Source organism: Halichoeres trimaculatus, unplaced genomic scaffold (assembly GCF_033239565.1).
Source record: "Halichoeres trimaculatus isolate MK-OKI-2021-1 unplaced genomic scaffold, fHalTri1.1 fHalTri1_scaffold_9, whole genome shotgun sequence".
Taxonomy (NCBI): domain Eukaryota; kingdom Metazoa; phylum Chordata; class Actinopteri; order Labriformes; family Labridae; genus Halichoeres; species Halichoeres trimaculatus.
The window spans coordinates 30,015,082-30,031,798 of NW_027437188.1; the positions used below are offsets into that span (position 1 = coordinate 30,015,082).

Sequence of the window (16,717 nt, forward strand, 5' to 3'; positions counted from 1 at the left end):
ATGTAAGACTTTAACTTTTAATGACTTTTGCTGAAGTAATTCAAAGACAGGAAGATTTTTCTCCTTTCTGGCAGGCCAAATGCTTAAATTGTTATCTTCCCTCACAAGCATTTCACCTGACAGCTCAAAATTCACAGCATTCTGTTTTCTTTAACTTAAACTTTGAATATTTGGAAAGGAGGAAGCTTCATTTTGAACAAAAAAATATTTGAAATGTACTTTTTTACACAAATAACAAAAAGTCTGCCCCACAAGTTAAGTTTGGATTCAATGAGAACACAGCAGGGTTTAAGTGTGACTTAAACTTTTCAACAAAAATTGAAAAGGTTGCAAGTATGACCTGAGGTGAGGATCCGGACTGATATCTCTGGTGGCTGACTGACAGGAGAAACAAAAAAGGTGAGCAGGTGTGAGACACTTCTGTCATAAAGCTTGAAATCTGTCTATTAATCAATAAAATTCAAAGTTTCTTCATTTTCACTCAAGGATGGAAGAAATGATCATTTATGTTTCTTCTTAATGTTACTTTTGTGTAACTTTCCGGAAAAGGCTGTTTGCATGAAGACATGCGAATACTGAAGCTCAAAACTTTATTTAAAGATGGATCCGTTTTGATTGCACTCCCTCGCCACCTTGTGGCCCGGAGTCTTTGCACACTGCCGTAAATTACTTTTACAGAGACGTGTGTTTGTTTTGGAATTAAATGGAGATCGGGTCAAAACAAATTTTTCTTTGTTTTCTGTTTATCAGTACAGTTATGTAGCGTTATGATTTGAAATGTGACATCAAGCGGGCTATATGTAGTGCTATCGGCAGCCTGGTGCTCTGACATATCTGTAGGCTAACGTGACTCAAGTAAACACTGTCAGTTTGTAAGTTGTTTAGTAGCCATCTATATTTAGCACAGCTGGCAGTCCGGTGCTCTAAGACATGTCCGTAATGTGTACCGTTAGTAAATCTTTGTTAGCTACGTCCTGCCAGTCATCTACCAAGCAGAGCTAACATAACCTCACTCTTCTTTTTATTGATAGACTCTCAAGTTTGAACAGACCACTGCAGAATAACTGCTGACTGTGGGTTGGAATGAACATTATCACAAACAGCTTTGCTCCTGTGTTAAGAGTGATACAGGCGGAGCTAAAGGCTAATTAGCTTTCTTCTGCTTTTCTGTCCTTTTTCTGTCTGACAGTTAGGCTCCTGTGTCCATCATTACTACAAAATTAGTCATAGAAATTGTTTTTAGCATAGAAAAACACAGATCTATGTGTTTTATCTCTTCTCACTACTAAACTTCGTCAGCCAGCTTGGTGTTGTCATAGAAACCTAGACGGGCCATAGATCAAACCGGTCATGGTCAACCTCAACTGGAAGCTAAGAAGTGGCAATTTAAAATAACCTGTAACCAGTAATATTGGTGCTGATAATCTCATTTTAAGGTGAGGATTACGATCAGGCATAGGCCTATATCTAGAAGAGAGACTTTTTCAAGATCACTTTCAAACTTCTTACAGGCCCTTTAATACAACTGTAGACAATGGAGTGCAGAGGAATAGTTTAACACAGCTCAATTACAAACATTAATATCAGCACAAGTTCAGCTGACAACAAAATCAGATAAAACTTCCAGCAGGAAAACTTTAAAGCCTCATTTTTTAAAGTACAGTAGTTTCAAGTGTAAACATCCACCTCAGGCTCCCGCTTTATCCATCATGAACTTGCGGCTGGCTTCATAAGCCAGGAAGAGGGCTCCGTTGGCGGGGAAAGTGCGAATCATGGTGGGAGTCAGGCCGGAGTACAGAGCAGTGACCCCTGAGGGAAAAAACAGAGAGTTAAACAGCTACATACATTGTTCCCATGGATGAGTCAGGCCTGCACCTCGAGCTGATTTACTACACAATGCACACTGTGTGGATGTCAGGCTGGCTGTGGTTCATTCAGGGGTTAACTGTAGGATAGTTTTCCCAAGCTTTATGTTAATTATCCTCTCAACAGGGCTAATTATTCCCTTTTAAAGACATTCCTCATACATTAGACCTGATACATTCAGTGTGAGTCTGAGTTATTCTGTGTCTGTAACTCCTCATCGTGCCAACAGATGGTGCAGATGGTGCGTCCTGTGACTCAGTTCACAAACACACAAAGACAAGCTGTGGAGTTAAATTCAACCAAATGCGTAAAAGAAGGTCTGACTACTTGTATTTGTTACCTCGAGTATTATACCAATCTTCTGTCTGCTCTGTGGAAACCTTAGAAACCTGTGAGCTGTATTTCTATGATCTGGGTGTGATAGCAAAATGAAATTATTAACCAGCTAATTTGATAAATAGATGCTTTTATTCTTTATATGTAGTTAATACGACAGAGTAATCACATTTGATATCAAATAATCTAATACTTTACAAACTGTCATGCTAATACAGATTTTAAATGTGCTTTCTTATATTTTCCTCCTCCCAATCGCTGAAACTTGGATGACCTGATTTCCCCTGAAAACCTCAGCATCATGTGTTTTCCTGACCGTACTGTGTGAGTGTTCTGATTTCCTCTTTGTTGTCTTTTTCTTGTATTCCGTCTGTGTGTGTTTCCATGTTAAGTCTTTTTTGTTTCCTGTTTTACTTTGTAGTTCTTTCTCCCTTTGTGTCTGTGTTTCCTTCTGTCTTTGTTAGTTTGTCTCATCTGTCATGTCATGTCATACTCCATGTTCTTCTATTGATTGTTCTTCCTCCTGTTTGTTCCAAAAAATGTGACATTTAGCCTGAACTGATGCATAACCAAGTGTATATGCTTGAACACAGTCTACACTGTTTACATTCAAACTGACACATTTCCAGTTAAACCGCCTTCTCAGCTTGATTCACTGAAGCAGCAGACAAATATTTGAACTTTTCAAACTCTGAACAGTCACCTCTTAATTCAAAATGAAGCCTAGCTTGGTGTTCTGTTATCTGTTAGTGCATATTGGCATTTCAATCACAGCATCATTATTAATAAGTTTGACACGTCTTCAAATATTTGACCATACGGATGACTTGATCAGTCGTGTTTCCACTTGTACAAAGTTTGATGTGTCAGCTTCAGTGTTAGCTGATTAAACACTGCCTTCTCTATAAAAAAACTGTACTCAGTGGCTCTCAGTAGCACATTGTACTATCAGATCTTCAAAAGTAAGTTAGAAAACAGGAGAAAAGGTCTGTTTTCCAAACTTCCTGTCTGACTATTCTGTTGGGTCTGTTTTGTAGCAAACTACTCTGGTTTTCAGTTTTAGGAAATGGAGCTAAAGGTGATGGATTTTATTTTGCCTTCATTATAAATGCACAATACAAACTTTGAATAGATCTTGGCTTTTCAGTTATTTTGTTAATCACATCATGGCTGAGTCATCATATTTGATTTTTAATCTTGCACCAAACTGGTTTAAAATAGACTTACAGACTTACTTTAAAGTTTTGTTTACTTTAAAGTTTTTTGATAGTCTTGCTTTAAAGACTTACTGGACGTGGACACCAAACTGGTTTTGTATTCAGTTATTTTATTTTTTTTAAACTATTTTTGCTCCTGTGTTTGTCTGGAGATCCTACATGTAACCATGGTGGCATTGTTTACATGTGAAATCAGCTGTTAGCAGTGTGTAGCATGTCAATGCTAACTGGTGCAAGGCCTGATGTTTCTCCACAAGGTGAGGAGGAGGTGAGGAAGACATGCTGGTATCGAGGTGAAATCTAAGAAGTGACAACATTGACCTGTTCTTCCATCTATCGTTTTTGGGAACATAAGATCTATCTCCAATAAGATGGACAAGCTAGCACTGCTAACCCAGCAACAGAGGGAATACCAGAGTAGGCAGAGTAGCATTATGCTTTTCACAGACATTGCTGCTGTTACTCATCCTGAATTTCCCCTTGGAATAAATAAAGAATTTTCTATTCTATTCTATTCTAAGAAATTTTTCACTTGTTCATAATAAATCTGGAAGTGTATTAGTGGTTTATATGGGCTTTTTATAACAGGAAGTAACAAGATTTACTTGCATTTCTTTAACATCATTTCAACCGTCTCACGTTAATGATGTTATGTTTTAGTTATAGTGCCGGCTCATTCCAGTAGATGGCGGTAATTCAGCAAAAAACTGCCAGCCGTATAGACAAACAGGGTTAGCACTGTGCATTGTGGGAAACAGAATGCCAGGTAGACTGGTCCACTGCACACTGAGAAATTTTGCTGGATCAGTAGGACATCCAAGGATTTTTAGCATACTGCAGATTCTGCAAGTTTTCGCATACTGTCTACTACAGACTGAATTTTGCCCAAAATAGAAGGCACTGCGAGAGTAGTAAAACAGCCAAACAGCCAAGGCCTATGTTGGTGCATTCCTCTTTTTAAAAACGAACTTATATAACAGTATGTGTCTCCTCAGAGGTCATCTTTGTCATAATTTTTCACACAGGTAAGGAAGACGGTGAAGAGATTTGAGTCTTGTGGACACTTTCCTCTCTTAAACAAAAGAAATGTCCACTAATACTTTACACTATAGCTCTCCTTTAAACTGTTTTCTCAAACATGATCTCTAAGTAAAAACTTAAAAAACAGCATTTTTTACTGAGCCACAACCAAACTTATGTCGGGATGTTTCAACGTAAATCTAATGTTCAACTCTTACCTTCTGCGCGTATGATTCCCAAGAAGGTCTTCCTGAAGCCCTCTTGTCTTCCAGCCAAAGAGTGAACCTGGATCCTAGACTTCACACAGTCTATGGGATAGACCACCATCCAGAGACAGGCTCCCCCAAACCCACCACTGAACATCAGAGGAAGAATCCCTGCAAAGATAAAGAGCGTTTGTGAGACGCCCCTTTCGTATAAAACTGTGTCATTGAGTTATGATGTGAAAAGATACAACCATACCTATACTCTCTTTGTCTGTGCCCATGTATTGCGCAAATTTAGAGCGACACAGCTCATAGGCTCCAAAAAAGCAGAAGTAACCCGGTATCTCCCTCACAATGGTTGACGAGAGTCCTTGGTAGAAACCGAGGGGACCGTTATTCTTCAGCACTGTCTTTACAACAGTCCACACGGTGCTGAAAACACAATCACACGTAAGTCACTTTACTTCACACCTTCCGAACACTGAAGTGTCTCTCTGCGCCCACACAAACCTCCTCTGTCCGCTCGCCACTTTCCCGCTTCTTTCCATCTCATGCATGGCCTGCAGGCGGCACTTCACCAGCTCGGTGGGGCAAATGGCCATGGCAGAGAAGATAGAAGCCAGAGAGCCTGAAGAGGCCTTCTGGATGTCACTGATGAAGAGCAGAAACACAGATACACAACATAAGGTTTGAGTGTGAAACAGAAAATGAATGAGTCTAGAAAATTCAGACCAGGATGTTCACGTTTAAGTCAAGAACATGAAAACTACTGTAGAAGCTAAAACATATTTAGCTGTTTTTTTTTACTTTGCAGTTTAGATGATGTCGTCACTTTGAAGACATCGTTGCTCTGAATCTATCCATGGGTGGGGATTATTCTTTTTTTTTTTTACTTATTTAAATGGTGGCGGGAATTAGAACAAAGGCAAAGCAAAATCTAAGAGTCAGGATTTTTTTTTTGACCGTCACTTTTTACTGTCATGTTCATCTTTTTCACCTTGGTTCTACCATCATTACTTGTTTAGTTTTCATCTAGTATTATTTTCATATTTTTTGCCTGCATTACATATTGGCTTGTTTTGGATTTTGAAACTGATCACTGGACTTAAATTTCACTTTTTAAAAGGAAGAGCTTCACCCAGCAGCTGATCAATTGTAAGACAGCCACAGCATCTTCTAAAACGAGCAAAATGAGGAAGCAAAAGTGCCACATGCGATCTTCGAAAATGTGGAATATAAGAACTTTAGAATAATAAAAGAAACATACAGAAAGAATAGAAATCTAGTAAATAGCTTTGACTTTCCTAAACTTTGAAACCAAACCAATACTCTCAAAATTCTCATTGTGCTTCTCACTACAGCAGCTTGAATATTTGTTGCATTGTGATAAATTTTGACCCATTTTTAATAAATTTGAGTCTGATTTAAAAAGCAAAATTGATTCAAAACAGCCTTAAATAGTTTGATACTTAAAATTCTCCCCCCAAAAGATTAAAATATTACTTCTACAGTTAAAATAAAGGTATGCCCACAGTGGACAGAGTGTAAAAAGAGGAACTTATTCTTGAGGAGGAAATAATTGAAGCAAGGAGGAGATCAAGGCTGAAAAGATCAAATGTCAAGCAGAAGGGTGGAAACGTCATGTCATTTCCAAGAAGTTGGACTGAGACTGCCAAAGAGTTTTAGTCCCAGTTCATAGAAACATTCATCATGTCACCAAACGGATATGTCAAAATTTAGAGGCCTCAAACCTGAGATTGGACCCTTTCTCCATCTTGCACACGAAGCGGACCACATCTTGGCAGAGACCATAACTCAGGAAGAGCACGGCGTTCTCGCTGATGTTGGCGATGAGTGCTGGGGTCGTGCCTTTGTAGAGACCCCGCACCCCTACTGTCCTAAAGGTGGAGGTGAAGCAGTGGATGAAGCCACGGTACACGTTGGGGAATGTCTGCATCTTCACCTTTGTGGTGTCGAACGGCTGACCACTCAGCACACATGCTGTCCCACCTGAGGAGGGATTAAAACAGATGAGACTCAAAAACAGAAACCAAACTGTAGTGACTCTTAAGTGACCAGAGATCAGAAAGCAGTTTTATTTTCATATTCAATATTTAATTACATTACTACAAAACACAAAACCAGAGCTGGTCGAACTCCAGAACTGCATTCAGAGAAGTTTTTTTAAGAGTTGTTAGAACTTTTTACATCAATAAATGTGGCCTACCACTGACCTCATGACTTCTTGAGAACCCTTTCTCTTACTGTAAACTGAAGGGAAGTGCCACTCAGCAAGACTTTCACACAAACAGCTTTACAGTAAGACCTCTCTGACAAACTAAAAGAAATGTGACGGGGTATTTTCCTTCAAGAAAAATGAAGAGGCATACTTTTACTTGAGTGGATAAAGAGTAGGAATAAAGAAAATAACACCTTACTAATTCATGTTTTACTTACCTATTGCTCCAGCTGAGAAGTCAATGATTGCCTGGACTGACATATTGATTTAGAACATGCTGTAAAATATGAAGACAACACAAAAAGAGTAAAATCAGATAACAAAACCAAAACTAAGCAACAGACTAAAATCATCAAGTAAAAGTTCTGGTGAAAAGTGAACACAGAACAATAAATAAAATGACATTACAAAACAGAATAAAAAACAAGTTATTCTGTGGGATTCAGATCCACTTCATGCTTACCGGTTATTGTGTGACTCTTCTTGTCCTTTGCATGCACGTCCTGTCTGTTCACAAACAGAAACTAAAGACATAAATTGTTCAGCGGGCTGTCACACTTGGCTAGGCTGCCACTTGAGAGAACTAACTTATCTGTATCTTCACAAACACGGACTCGCCTACATCCTTGCCACGTAATAAGTTTCCGAATGAGCATCTCAATTTCTCAGAGTGAAACTTGATTTTTTTTGCGGAACAAGTAAAAATAGACGAAACACTCTTTTATTCCTGCCATACACATGGTTCAAGGTACTCCCTGTACTGTACTTCCGTTTTCCTTGTAACGTCTTATGAAATAAGATTGCGGATTGCAGCAAGTCTTCCGTTCTCGGAATGCTATAGGGCGCGCACTTTACGCACCTGGGGCGCACAGCTGCCACTTTGTTTTTATCAAGCTGAACAAAGGAAGCCCCGACGGTACAGGAAACATTTCACACAAAAGCCTGTTTTAAATGAATGTATGATGAGTAAGATTATAATTTGAGAGTGGCATCGATCAGTTCTGCGCAGCTTCTACTTGTAGTATCACTTTTGTATAGCTAAATCGACTGACATCTGCTTACAAAGCAGAGGATATATCCTAAATTTTATTTATTTTTAAATGATCCGGAAATTGTAAACTGACTGTCTCTAAATATATGTTGCTTTGTCTTTCACTAAAATTTTTTTTTATTTTTATTTTTTACACATTTTATTAAAATCCAATCATTTTCTGTGAAATACAATGTTTTGGTACATAAATGAAAAATATCAGTCATGTCATGCGTTTTAATGTGGTAACAGTTTTTCTCACTTGTTGACGAAATAATGCGGAAGAGATGAAACAAAACTAGCTCTCTCCAGTTGTAACACTAGAAAACAACCACAAGATGGCAGTAAAGTCTTTAGACTGCCTCGTGTTGTCAAAGAGATTCCAGTCCAAACCACTAAGAGCAGCAGAAAACAGATACAGCTCTGTGGAGGACCAACCTGTCCTATCCTTATCTATCCACCCGACTGCTATTCATATCTTTTCATTGTGAACTTTCATCCAAAGGGTAAATTATTTAGGTGAATGGTACACTCGGATATGTTACACATTTCTCTGAAGGGGAAGTATTTACCGGATGGTGTTTAAATTTTAAATATAAGCTGCATTGCATACAAATTACTTTCTACCTCTGAGAAAAAAAAATGATAAAATTAATTAGAAAAACTGTAATCCACAAAAGTGAATCCTGTATTAGAAGTTTCTTTTAATATTATTTTATTCACAAACACCTAATTTAGAGAAAATAAAATGTTTGATTTTTCTGTTTGTCAAAAATAGCAGGCCTCCCATATATAACATTAACGTCTAGTGTAAACAAGTTAAGTAAGAGAGAGACGTATGAAAGTTCGTTTTTCGGTCTTCTCAGATGTTTACTAGACCAAAGAATGAAAACAAGGACCATTTTTTCATCCAACTCTTTCTCTGCCAGTCATTGGCTCTCACTACATGTCAATCAAATGTGGGCGGTGTCAGCTGACAAATGATAGTTCCAGTAAGTCCTCACATGCCTTACAACACAGAGAGTCAACAGGCTGGACGGAGGGACGGAACATCTACGACAGGATAACAACAACAAACCTGTGGGCAACTCACTTTAAACAACTTTTTATTGCACGAAACGCTTTCTTAGAAACGTGGTTTTCATGACTGTTTACACACTTTTTTACCGGCTTGGGATGTGACTTCCAGCGCAGACTTTACGCCCAGGCGGTGCTCTGTTTACCCGGACTGATTTATCTCGTGTTCGCGCTCATTTCAAAGGCGAAGCAGCGACTTTTCAGGTTCGTAACATTTACATGACATTTTAACCCTCCGCTCCGTCACATTTTGACCATGGCGGAAGCGGCTCAGCAGCCACACCTGGTGGAAATTGACCCAGATTTTGAGCCACTTTCGCGGCCCCGGTCGTGCACTTGGCCCTTGCCCCGACCGGAGTTCATCAACCCAGGCGACTCCAACACGTCCTCCCCTGTGCCCTCAGTCAAGCAGGAGCCCACCGGTAACAACGACTTCATCAACAACCTGAGCCTGCTGGAGGAGACCGAAGACTTCACGGAGCAGAAGCCCGTCATCCTGTGCACTGATTTCCAGTGTCAGGAGAACTGCGTCCACCAGCAACCTCCACAGCAACATCAGCAGCAACATCAGCATCAGCAACAGCCGAACCCGCAACTCCCGCATCACCACCATCAGCCACAGCAGCAGCAGCAGCAGCAGCAGCAGGTGCCTCTGCTCTCCTCCCCGGTTGGCTCGTCCTCCTCGGCGGCCGCAGCAGCCGCCGCTGCCCAGAGGAAGAGCAGCTCCTCCCGGCGGAACGCATGGGGGAATATGTCATATGCAGACCTCATTACCAAAGCTATCGAAAGTTCTCCTGAGAACAGACTGACTCTGTCTCAGATCTATGACTGGATGGTGAAGAGTGTGCCTTATTTCAAGGACAAGGGAGACAGCAACAGCTCTGCAGGATGGAAGGTACGTTTGTTTTTGACTCTTTTGCTACTTTTCCCCATGTGTTCACAGAGATGTTGCGTGTGGCTGTGACTTAGTGCTGCTGATGAGACTGTGCAATTTCCTGAACAAAGTTTTCAGACATGTCTGTGGTGATGAACAGTGGCTGCAGGGTGGCTCTCTGTGCTTCAAACCATGTCTTATCTACTGTGGTATCACTGTCATATTCTTGCAGGGACCTCAATAGACACTTCATTGTCACTGCTTCATACATTTGGTCAGGATCATTCATTATCTTATCCCCATCTTTATATCTGTTTTTCTACGGTTATTACAAGTCACTTCTCGTTCTTTTCTTCACTGACTGGAGAGTTTGCATGAAGTCAGGCAGCTGTTAACATAGTTTATCATTTGCTCCCATTCATAGTCTTGTGTAACCATTGTCATCCATCTGGCCAATTGCTACCATGACCTTACTCAGTCATCTGACTTCTCTCTGCAGTATGTGATTTATACGAGTCTGCTGACTCAACAGGGGTTTTTCTCTCTTTGCTTATTTCTTCCCTCAGCGTGCTCTTCAAAAATGCTGTCAGTCCTGGCTTAGCAGACTCCTCTCTCTTGCTGCTGTTTGAGAATTTATGACAAACTTTTCAAGCTGAATCACAGTTTTCCATATTAGATCGTGCGCTTTGAATGGAGCTGTGTTTAATCCATGTTGTAAGGAGATATCAGAAGCATTCATGTGCCCTGGAGACTGTCCAAAACATTACACAAGAGGAGACTTAAATTTTCTGATGTGGTGTGACAGGCCCTCCCATTGAACACTATTGAAGGGCGTAAACGTCCTTTTGGAGACGCATAGTTTCACTGCTGTCTGACAATAAATTAATGACAGTCTACTCTCCCAGCGGGAATTCATACTGAGCCTGTAGTCACATAAAGAGAGATTTATTACGGCTTCCCTCTGTGATAGTCCATCTGGATCACTGCAGAAGTTTAAAGCAGCTTTTCCCCCTCCCATCAGAGGTGAACCTCATGTTTGAGCTGTGACAAAAAATGGCAGTGCCAGTGAGAGGCTCCGGCTTGTTTTGAATTTTGCAGACGGATATGTAAAGAAAAAAAAAAAGAGTCCGGATCATAACTTTCATGTTTTTGCCTTCAGAGCTGACCAAACTCAAATGGTCCATATTCATATGTTTGACCACAGTGTTTACGAAAAAGCACAAACTCATGTTGAGCTGTCGAATGTAGTCCAGTGAGTCAGATCATATGAGAGTGGAAAAACCCCTTCAGTGTGGTGAAATACACACAGTAAACAGAGCCGGGGCTGGGCACATGTGTTGCTAGGGGTGGTGATATTGTCCAAGAAGGTTTGCTCCTTAAATGGAAATCCACTTTTTCTCTCATCTGTTTATCAAACATGTACATGAAAAGCCTCAGCACTTACCTCTTTACACCACTGTGCCATGCTAAAATGTGTTTTCCTCATCTCTCAATTTGCTCTCTTCTTGAATCATTTTGGGCAGAGAGTGCAAAAGTGCAGATCAAGGAAGTGCAGCGGGTAACACACGGCACCCCAAATTGTATTTTCACCTGTGGTGAGGTGTGAAAACAGTGGAAAGAAACAAATTTTAAGGAGCTCTGTGGCGGCTAACGGGGATCGCATCCTGAGAGAATGGGAGTTTGGAGTTGCACAACATTTTTGGAGAGGAAAAAATACCCTTTTTCTCGTAAAAAGCATATATTTTTTAATTGTTTTTGGATTGTGTAACAGTTTTGTCTCAGTATGGTTTTGCCAAAGCAGCCAGAAAGCTCTTCTGTGATTTTATGTAAATAATCAATACACTACAACTTCATCCACCATGGATGCTCACCTCGTCATCCTATTACCTGTGAATGGCTTTTATTGGCCGATCCTATCTCCTTAAGGACGTACAGTCTCATGGAGACTGTGTGTGGTTAAAAAATAAGAGTGTTGGTGGTTTAAATATTAACCACCCCAGCAGTTAATATCTTTCACTTTAAAGTGAGGTAACACAGGGGTGTGTCAGCTGTAGTAGCTGCACTTCATGAAACACCGCTGTGGTTGACACTTTCTCGCTGGTTACTCTGTAATTACAAAGTTATTTTACAGCAGAGTTATCCGGCTTCGTCCATAACAGTAGATCATTTACATCCAGTAAAGCAGGACGCAGAGACACACTGATAGAGCCGTGGACGTGTCTATGCGTCCTCGTTAATGCGCTCAAATACACAGTGAATTTTCTCTGTGTTTTTCCGTCTGTTCAACAGTCACAGCGTGATTGGCGGCTTGGAGGGGCGAGCTCAGCCGCCGCCCGGGCTCGCTGCTTATCCTGCCATGTTGGGGGTGTAGACTGAGTAATACTGTGGGAAAGCAAAGTGCCATTCACTGCTGCGAGGGGAGTTATTCATAGAGCTCCCCTCGGTTTTGCGCAGGGGGGGCCATCGCACATTGTCTCCTCAGAGCCAGCTTACTTATGAGCCACAGGGCCGAGCTGAGGAAAGATGACAATGTGGAGTGGAAATTTTACACCCAGCTGTGTGCTTTTTGTGTGATTCTTATTCTTCAGTGGCCTTTTGACTTACACTGTGTAACTCCATTCAGTTTAACCATTTCATCAGGGTTTAGATCTTAGATTCTCCTTATTTCATGTTTGACTGGAAGCTTTTTCAGTGATGATCTCACTTTACTTTTTTTTTTTGTCCGATGAAGGCAGAAAAAGTGAGGCATATGTCGTCTCTGATCTTTGTTGTTCCACTTTTTGTAAGACACCTTTTTTCCCTACAACACTAGCCATTCAGCATCTAAATGATCTAAGTAATTCAGTCAAGGTTCAGTGAAAGTTAAGAAGGGATCATTTCTCCTGGAGTAGACGAGGTTCACCTGACGTGAACCGGCCGCAGCGCATGAAGTTTTCATTAATCTATGATTAAGGCCGTCTGCTCTGTAATTGTTTGAGGCCCAGCTCGCTTTTCGTCGCTGCCGATCCTCCACAGTTGGTCGTGTCTGATCTGAGTCATGACGGCCTCCACACTTCTCAGGCCGTCTGCGACTGTGTGAGATCTGAGGACAGTTGTGCCGGGTGGGACCAGCTTGGAGGAGCTCTGTGAGTGGACTGGACTCTGGCTCTGGATCAGGATGCCGTCCAACGGAAAGAGGAACAGATGGCACAAATTATGTGTCACCAAATCTCTATGGAAAGCTGCTTGTTTATCTGAAATAACCATTAAGCTGACTTTTTAAAATGGTTCTCATATATATATATAAACTTCAACTGTTGCACTGTCTATGTGGCGCTATATGAATTACTCATGCATTAACACAGCATCCATATATAGTAATTGCGCACACTTCTTTTAAAACCTGCCAGAAATCTGTTCTCTCTTATATTCCTCTACTACACGTACGTCACTGCTGGATAAATATTTGGTCTCAGCTCGTGAAGTTGGGTAGTTCAGGTGCTCTTTGATGTCAGTACCAAGATCGATCCTCTGGTAGGTTTTCTCTGTACGCGGCGCTCTCTTGACCTGGAATTCCTCGGCCTACGCTGGTAAACACTCCCACGGAGCTCCAAACAAACTGTGCCGGAGCAGACTAACACGCAGGTCAGAGCAGATTGGAGAGAAAGGGACACGAGGGTCATTACCATGTACATGTACCCATTGACTGCAAACCCTCGTAGAGGTACAGTGTAGAGGAGAGGCTCGAGAGCTCTACATCTCTGCCTCATCCTAACAGCTTCCTGAGCTGGTGGTGTTTCACATTAATGATCAGGCTCATCTTTCAGTGGATAACTCGTTTTTTTCTCGCTCATTTGATGCCAAAAACTTCTTGAATGTCACATTAAAGTCAACTGAACTAAACTGGAGTTTTATGGATATGATATTGTTATGTTGTTCCCCTTGTTTTTGTAGAGGTGAGAGAAAAATATTGAAAATCGATATATCAGGATTTTTTTGTTGGACAATATCAAAATCAAGATTCTTTGTCCCAAAGTTTTTTTTTTTCTTTTTTCAAATTCAAAATCTTCATTTCAGTCTTGGTTTATAAACTTGATTGGAAAAAAGTTACCACAGACGGTGAAATGTTTCACTCTGACTCACATGATGTGCATTTATTGGAAGATATGGCTCCTGATATAGTCTGTAGACACTGCCATCCTCATTTGACTTTTCCCATGGTCTGGTCTAGAAAAAGCAAATTAGAAATCGCAAAAATCATAAATATTGCAGAACCGAATCGGCGTCCAAAAAATTTTAATAGAATCGAATCACAAGAATAGCGTATCATCCCAGCCTTAATAATGTCTCAGACTATATCAGGAGCCATATTTTTACCCATAAAATGCACATCACATGAGTCAGAGAGAAACATTTCACCCCCCTGCTGGAGAAAAGTGGTAACTTTTTTCCGATCCAGTTTATAAACAAAGACTGAAATGAAGAATATGAAAGAAAAAAAAAGATTTTGGCAATGAATCTCAATTTTGATATTGTCCGACAAAAAAATCCTAAATCAATTTTTGATTTATTTCCCCATCCCTATAAAACTTCTTGAATGTCACATTAAAGTTAACTGAACTGAACTTGAGTTTTATGGATATGGTATCGTTACGTTGAACCCCTGTTTTTGTTTGTTCAGCTCCATGTTTGGATAGGGATGGGTACCGAACTAGGTGCTTTTAGAGGCTTGACCAAATTCTGTCAAAAGTAGCGGGTACCAATTCACGTTAAATCAAAAGGTACCACGTTTTGGTACCTAAGCGTATCCTTGTGGCTGTGAGGAAATGGAAAAGTAGGCTATTTTCCATGCTGGACATGAACATAGCATTGGAAGGTTATATATTGAAGAATAAATATGTTAATTTGAAAAAAAAAGTTTGATTATTAAACCAATTGATATTTTTTTACCACATAAACCCCAAAAAGTATTGAAAATCAGTACCATTGAGTACCTGTTGCCAGGTACCGGACATCAGTACCGTATCGTTTCAAATGTGAAAGGTACCTATCCCTACGTATGGATAATTCAACTTTCCAACCAGAGGGATCTTGAGAGAGGATAATCAAGGTGTATTTGTTCCAGTACGGGAAATATAGTTCCCATGGACTGAGGAACACAGCTTAAAGAAATACAGAAGCTAAGAATCCAGCTTTCTAATCCTGAGTGAGCTCAAAGCTGGCTGTACTTTATCCCCACTCTGGCTGTTTCTCTCAGTCTGAATGTGTATTAGTGGGACAGGGAGCTGGAGGGAACAGCACTCCTCCTGTTTCAACCCTCCCTCTTTCTCACTCACATACAAACACACACGCATCTCACCCCCCTGAGGCAGTCGAGGAGTCGAACCCTGGCATTGCCCCAAGACATGAGGGGCAGCTGTGTTTCTCAGGCAAAGAGCTGGAGGAGCCCTCCTCCCCATTTCCTGCCTGCGCTGCCGCCGCCTGCCTCTACAGTCCTGGTTGCTGCTTCTGCACAAAGCAGGGCACACTTAATGGTTTCAAGGGTTACCGACCCCCTTCTCTGGGCCAAATCCAAAACCAGCTACCTGCTAACGGTTTTTAGAGCAAAATTAAGCGATGAGGGCAAAGAAAGAAAGGGAGCAGCAGAGACCTGGAGAGCTCTGAGTTCAGACTGGGTGACACTTGTTAGGAGTTGCATAACAAGACATTTACTGGAATCAGGGAGCCGCAGGCCAAAGTCTGGTGCCACTGGTTAGTCAGCGGAACTGTGAGGCACTGTGTTAGAGATATGTGGGACGCTATTCTCCTGTGTGTGCATGCATGTGTGTGTGCGTGTGATTGTGTGTGTGCACATAACCTGGGCCTCATAATTAAAGCCCTGCTGCTGGCAGATGCACAGACTGGATGGCAGACAGACAGACGGGCCGGCACAGGGAACATTCCTGCACACACTTTTATATCTTTTTTATTGTGGCGCTTTATTCTAACTTTCCTTTTCTTCACAGCTGATCCTAATCCAGGATCTCCTTTAACCCCATCCCCCTCCCTCCCCGCCTCTTTATTTTTCATACCATTCAGCGTTTGATGTGCTGAATCACACGAGCTGGCACCACATGGGTGTTGAAAAGCAGCTGTGAACCCTGTCAGTGTTTGATCTGCTCTGTGTGAGGGGGGCTGGTCCAAAGTGGGAATGACAAACTGAATACTTTCACATCTACAAATGAATTAAAATTCATTCTGTTGGTTAATAAATTGACAAATCTACAACAAAAAGAGTGAAAATGGATATCCAGACTAGAGCAGTCAAAGTTTGTCTGCGGAATAGTCCTTTTTTCTGCTCTTATTCAACAATTTAATAAACCACAGATGAGAGCAAAGGTAGAGCCACTTGTGTCTGTGTTTTTGGCTCATTGTGGATGTAAGTGAAAAATATTGCCCTGTCCAAGTGATGTAACTGTTCCTGCCCACACTGATTTGATTGAGCAACAGCCTGCAGCTAGTAGCCCCTCCGATTATTTCACAACCTCATGTTTTCCTTCTGTCCTGCTCTCTCCCTCTGTTTTTGTCCGACCCTGCCGCTACCAAGAAACATTTATTAATCTCTGACTCAAACCTCAGCAGACCAGAATAAAATGAGAGGCGGCAGGAAAGCAGGTCAGTGTGGCGCAGCGGGGGTATCAAATGGTGTTTATGTCTGTGTGTGGCACACGTGTGTGTGTGAGTGTGTGTGTATTTATGGCTGCAGCCATTCTGATGCTATGAAGTCACATTACTTCAACCTCAAACATGTATTAGTTATTGATTCCATGTGCTGGTGCTGTCTGGGTCAGTGTTTCACTGTAAAGCTTTAACAGCAACTCCAGAAAACACAGG

At 41.2% G+C, this 16,717-nt stretch overlaps 2 protein-coding genes across 2 annotated transcripts in view; one reads left to right on the forward strand and one right to left on the reverse strand.

The window, feature by feature from the left end:
- Window positions 1-1,124: 1,124 nt before the first annotated feature.
- On the reverse strand, window positions 1,125-7,712 carry slc25a15a (solute carrier family 25 member 15a). Its single transcript, XM_074678991.1, has 7 exons — window positions 7,348-7,712; window positions 7,103-7,161; window positions 6,397-6,655; window positions 5,156-5,296; window positions 4,902-5,077; window positions 4,658-4,816; window positions 1,125-1,809 (listed from the first exon to the last, which is right to left on the reverse strand). The coding sequence occupies exons 2-7, from the start codon at window positions 7,143-7,145 to the stop codon at window positions 1,688-1,690; spliced, it is 900 nt and encodes a 299-aa protein (XP_074535092.1). The 5' UTR covers window positions 7,146-7,161; window positions 7,348-7,712; the 3' UTR covers window positions 1,125-1,687.
- A 1,206-nt stretch (window positions 7,713-8,918) lies between these two features.
- The window catches only part of foxo1a (forkhead box O1 a), a 31,744-nt gene continuing 23,945 nt past the window's right edge, over window positions 8,919-16,717 (forward strand). The window contains exon 1 of the mRNA XM_074679801.1: window positions 8,919-9,886. Coding sequence (XP_074535902.1) covers window positions 9,248-9,886 — 639 coding nt within the window. The 5' untranslated portion in view covers window positions 8,919-9,247. The remainder of the gene's footprint in view (window positions 9,887-16,717) is intronic.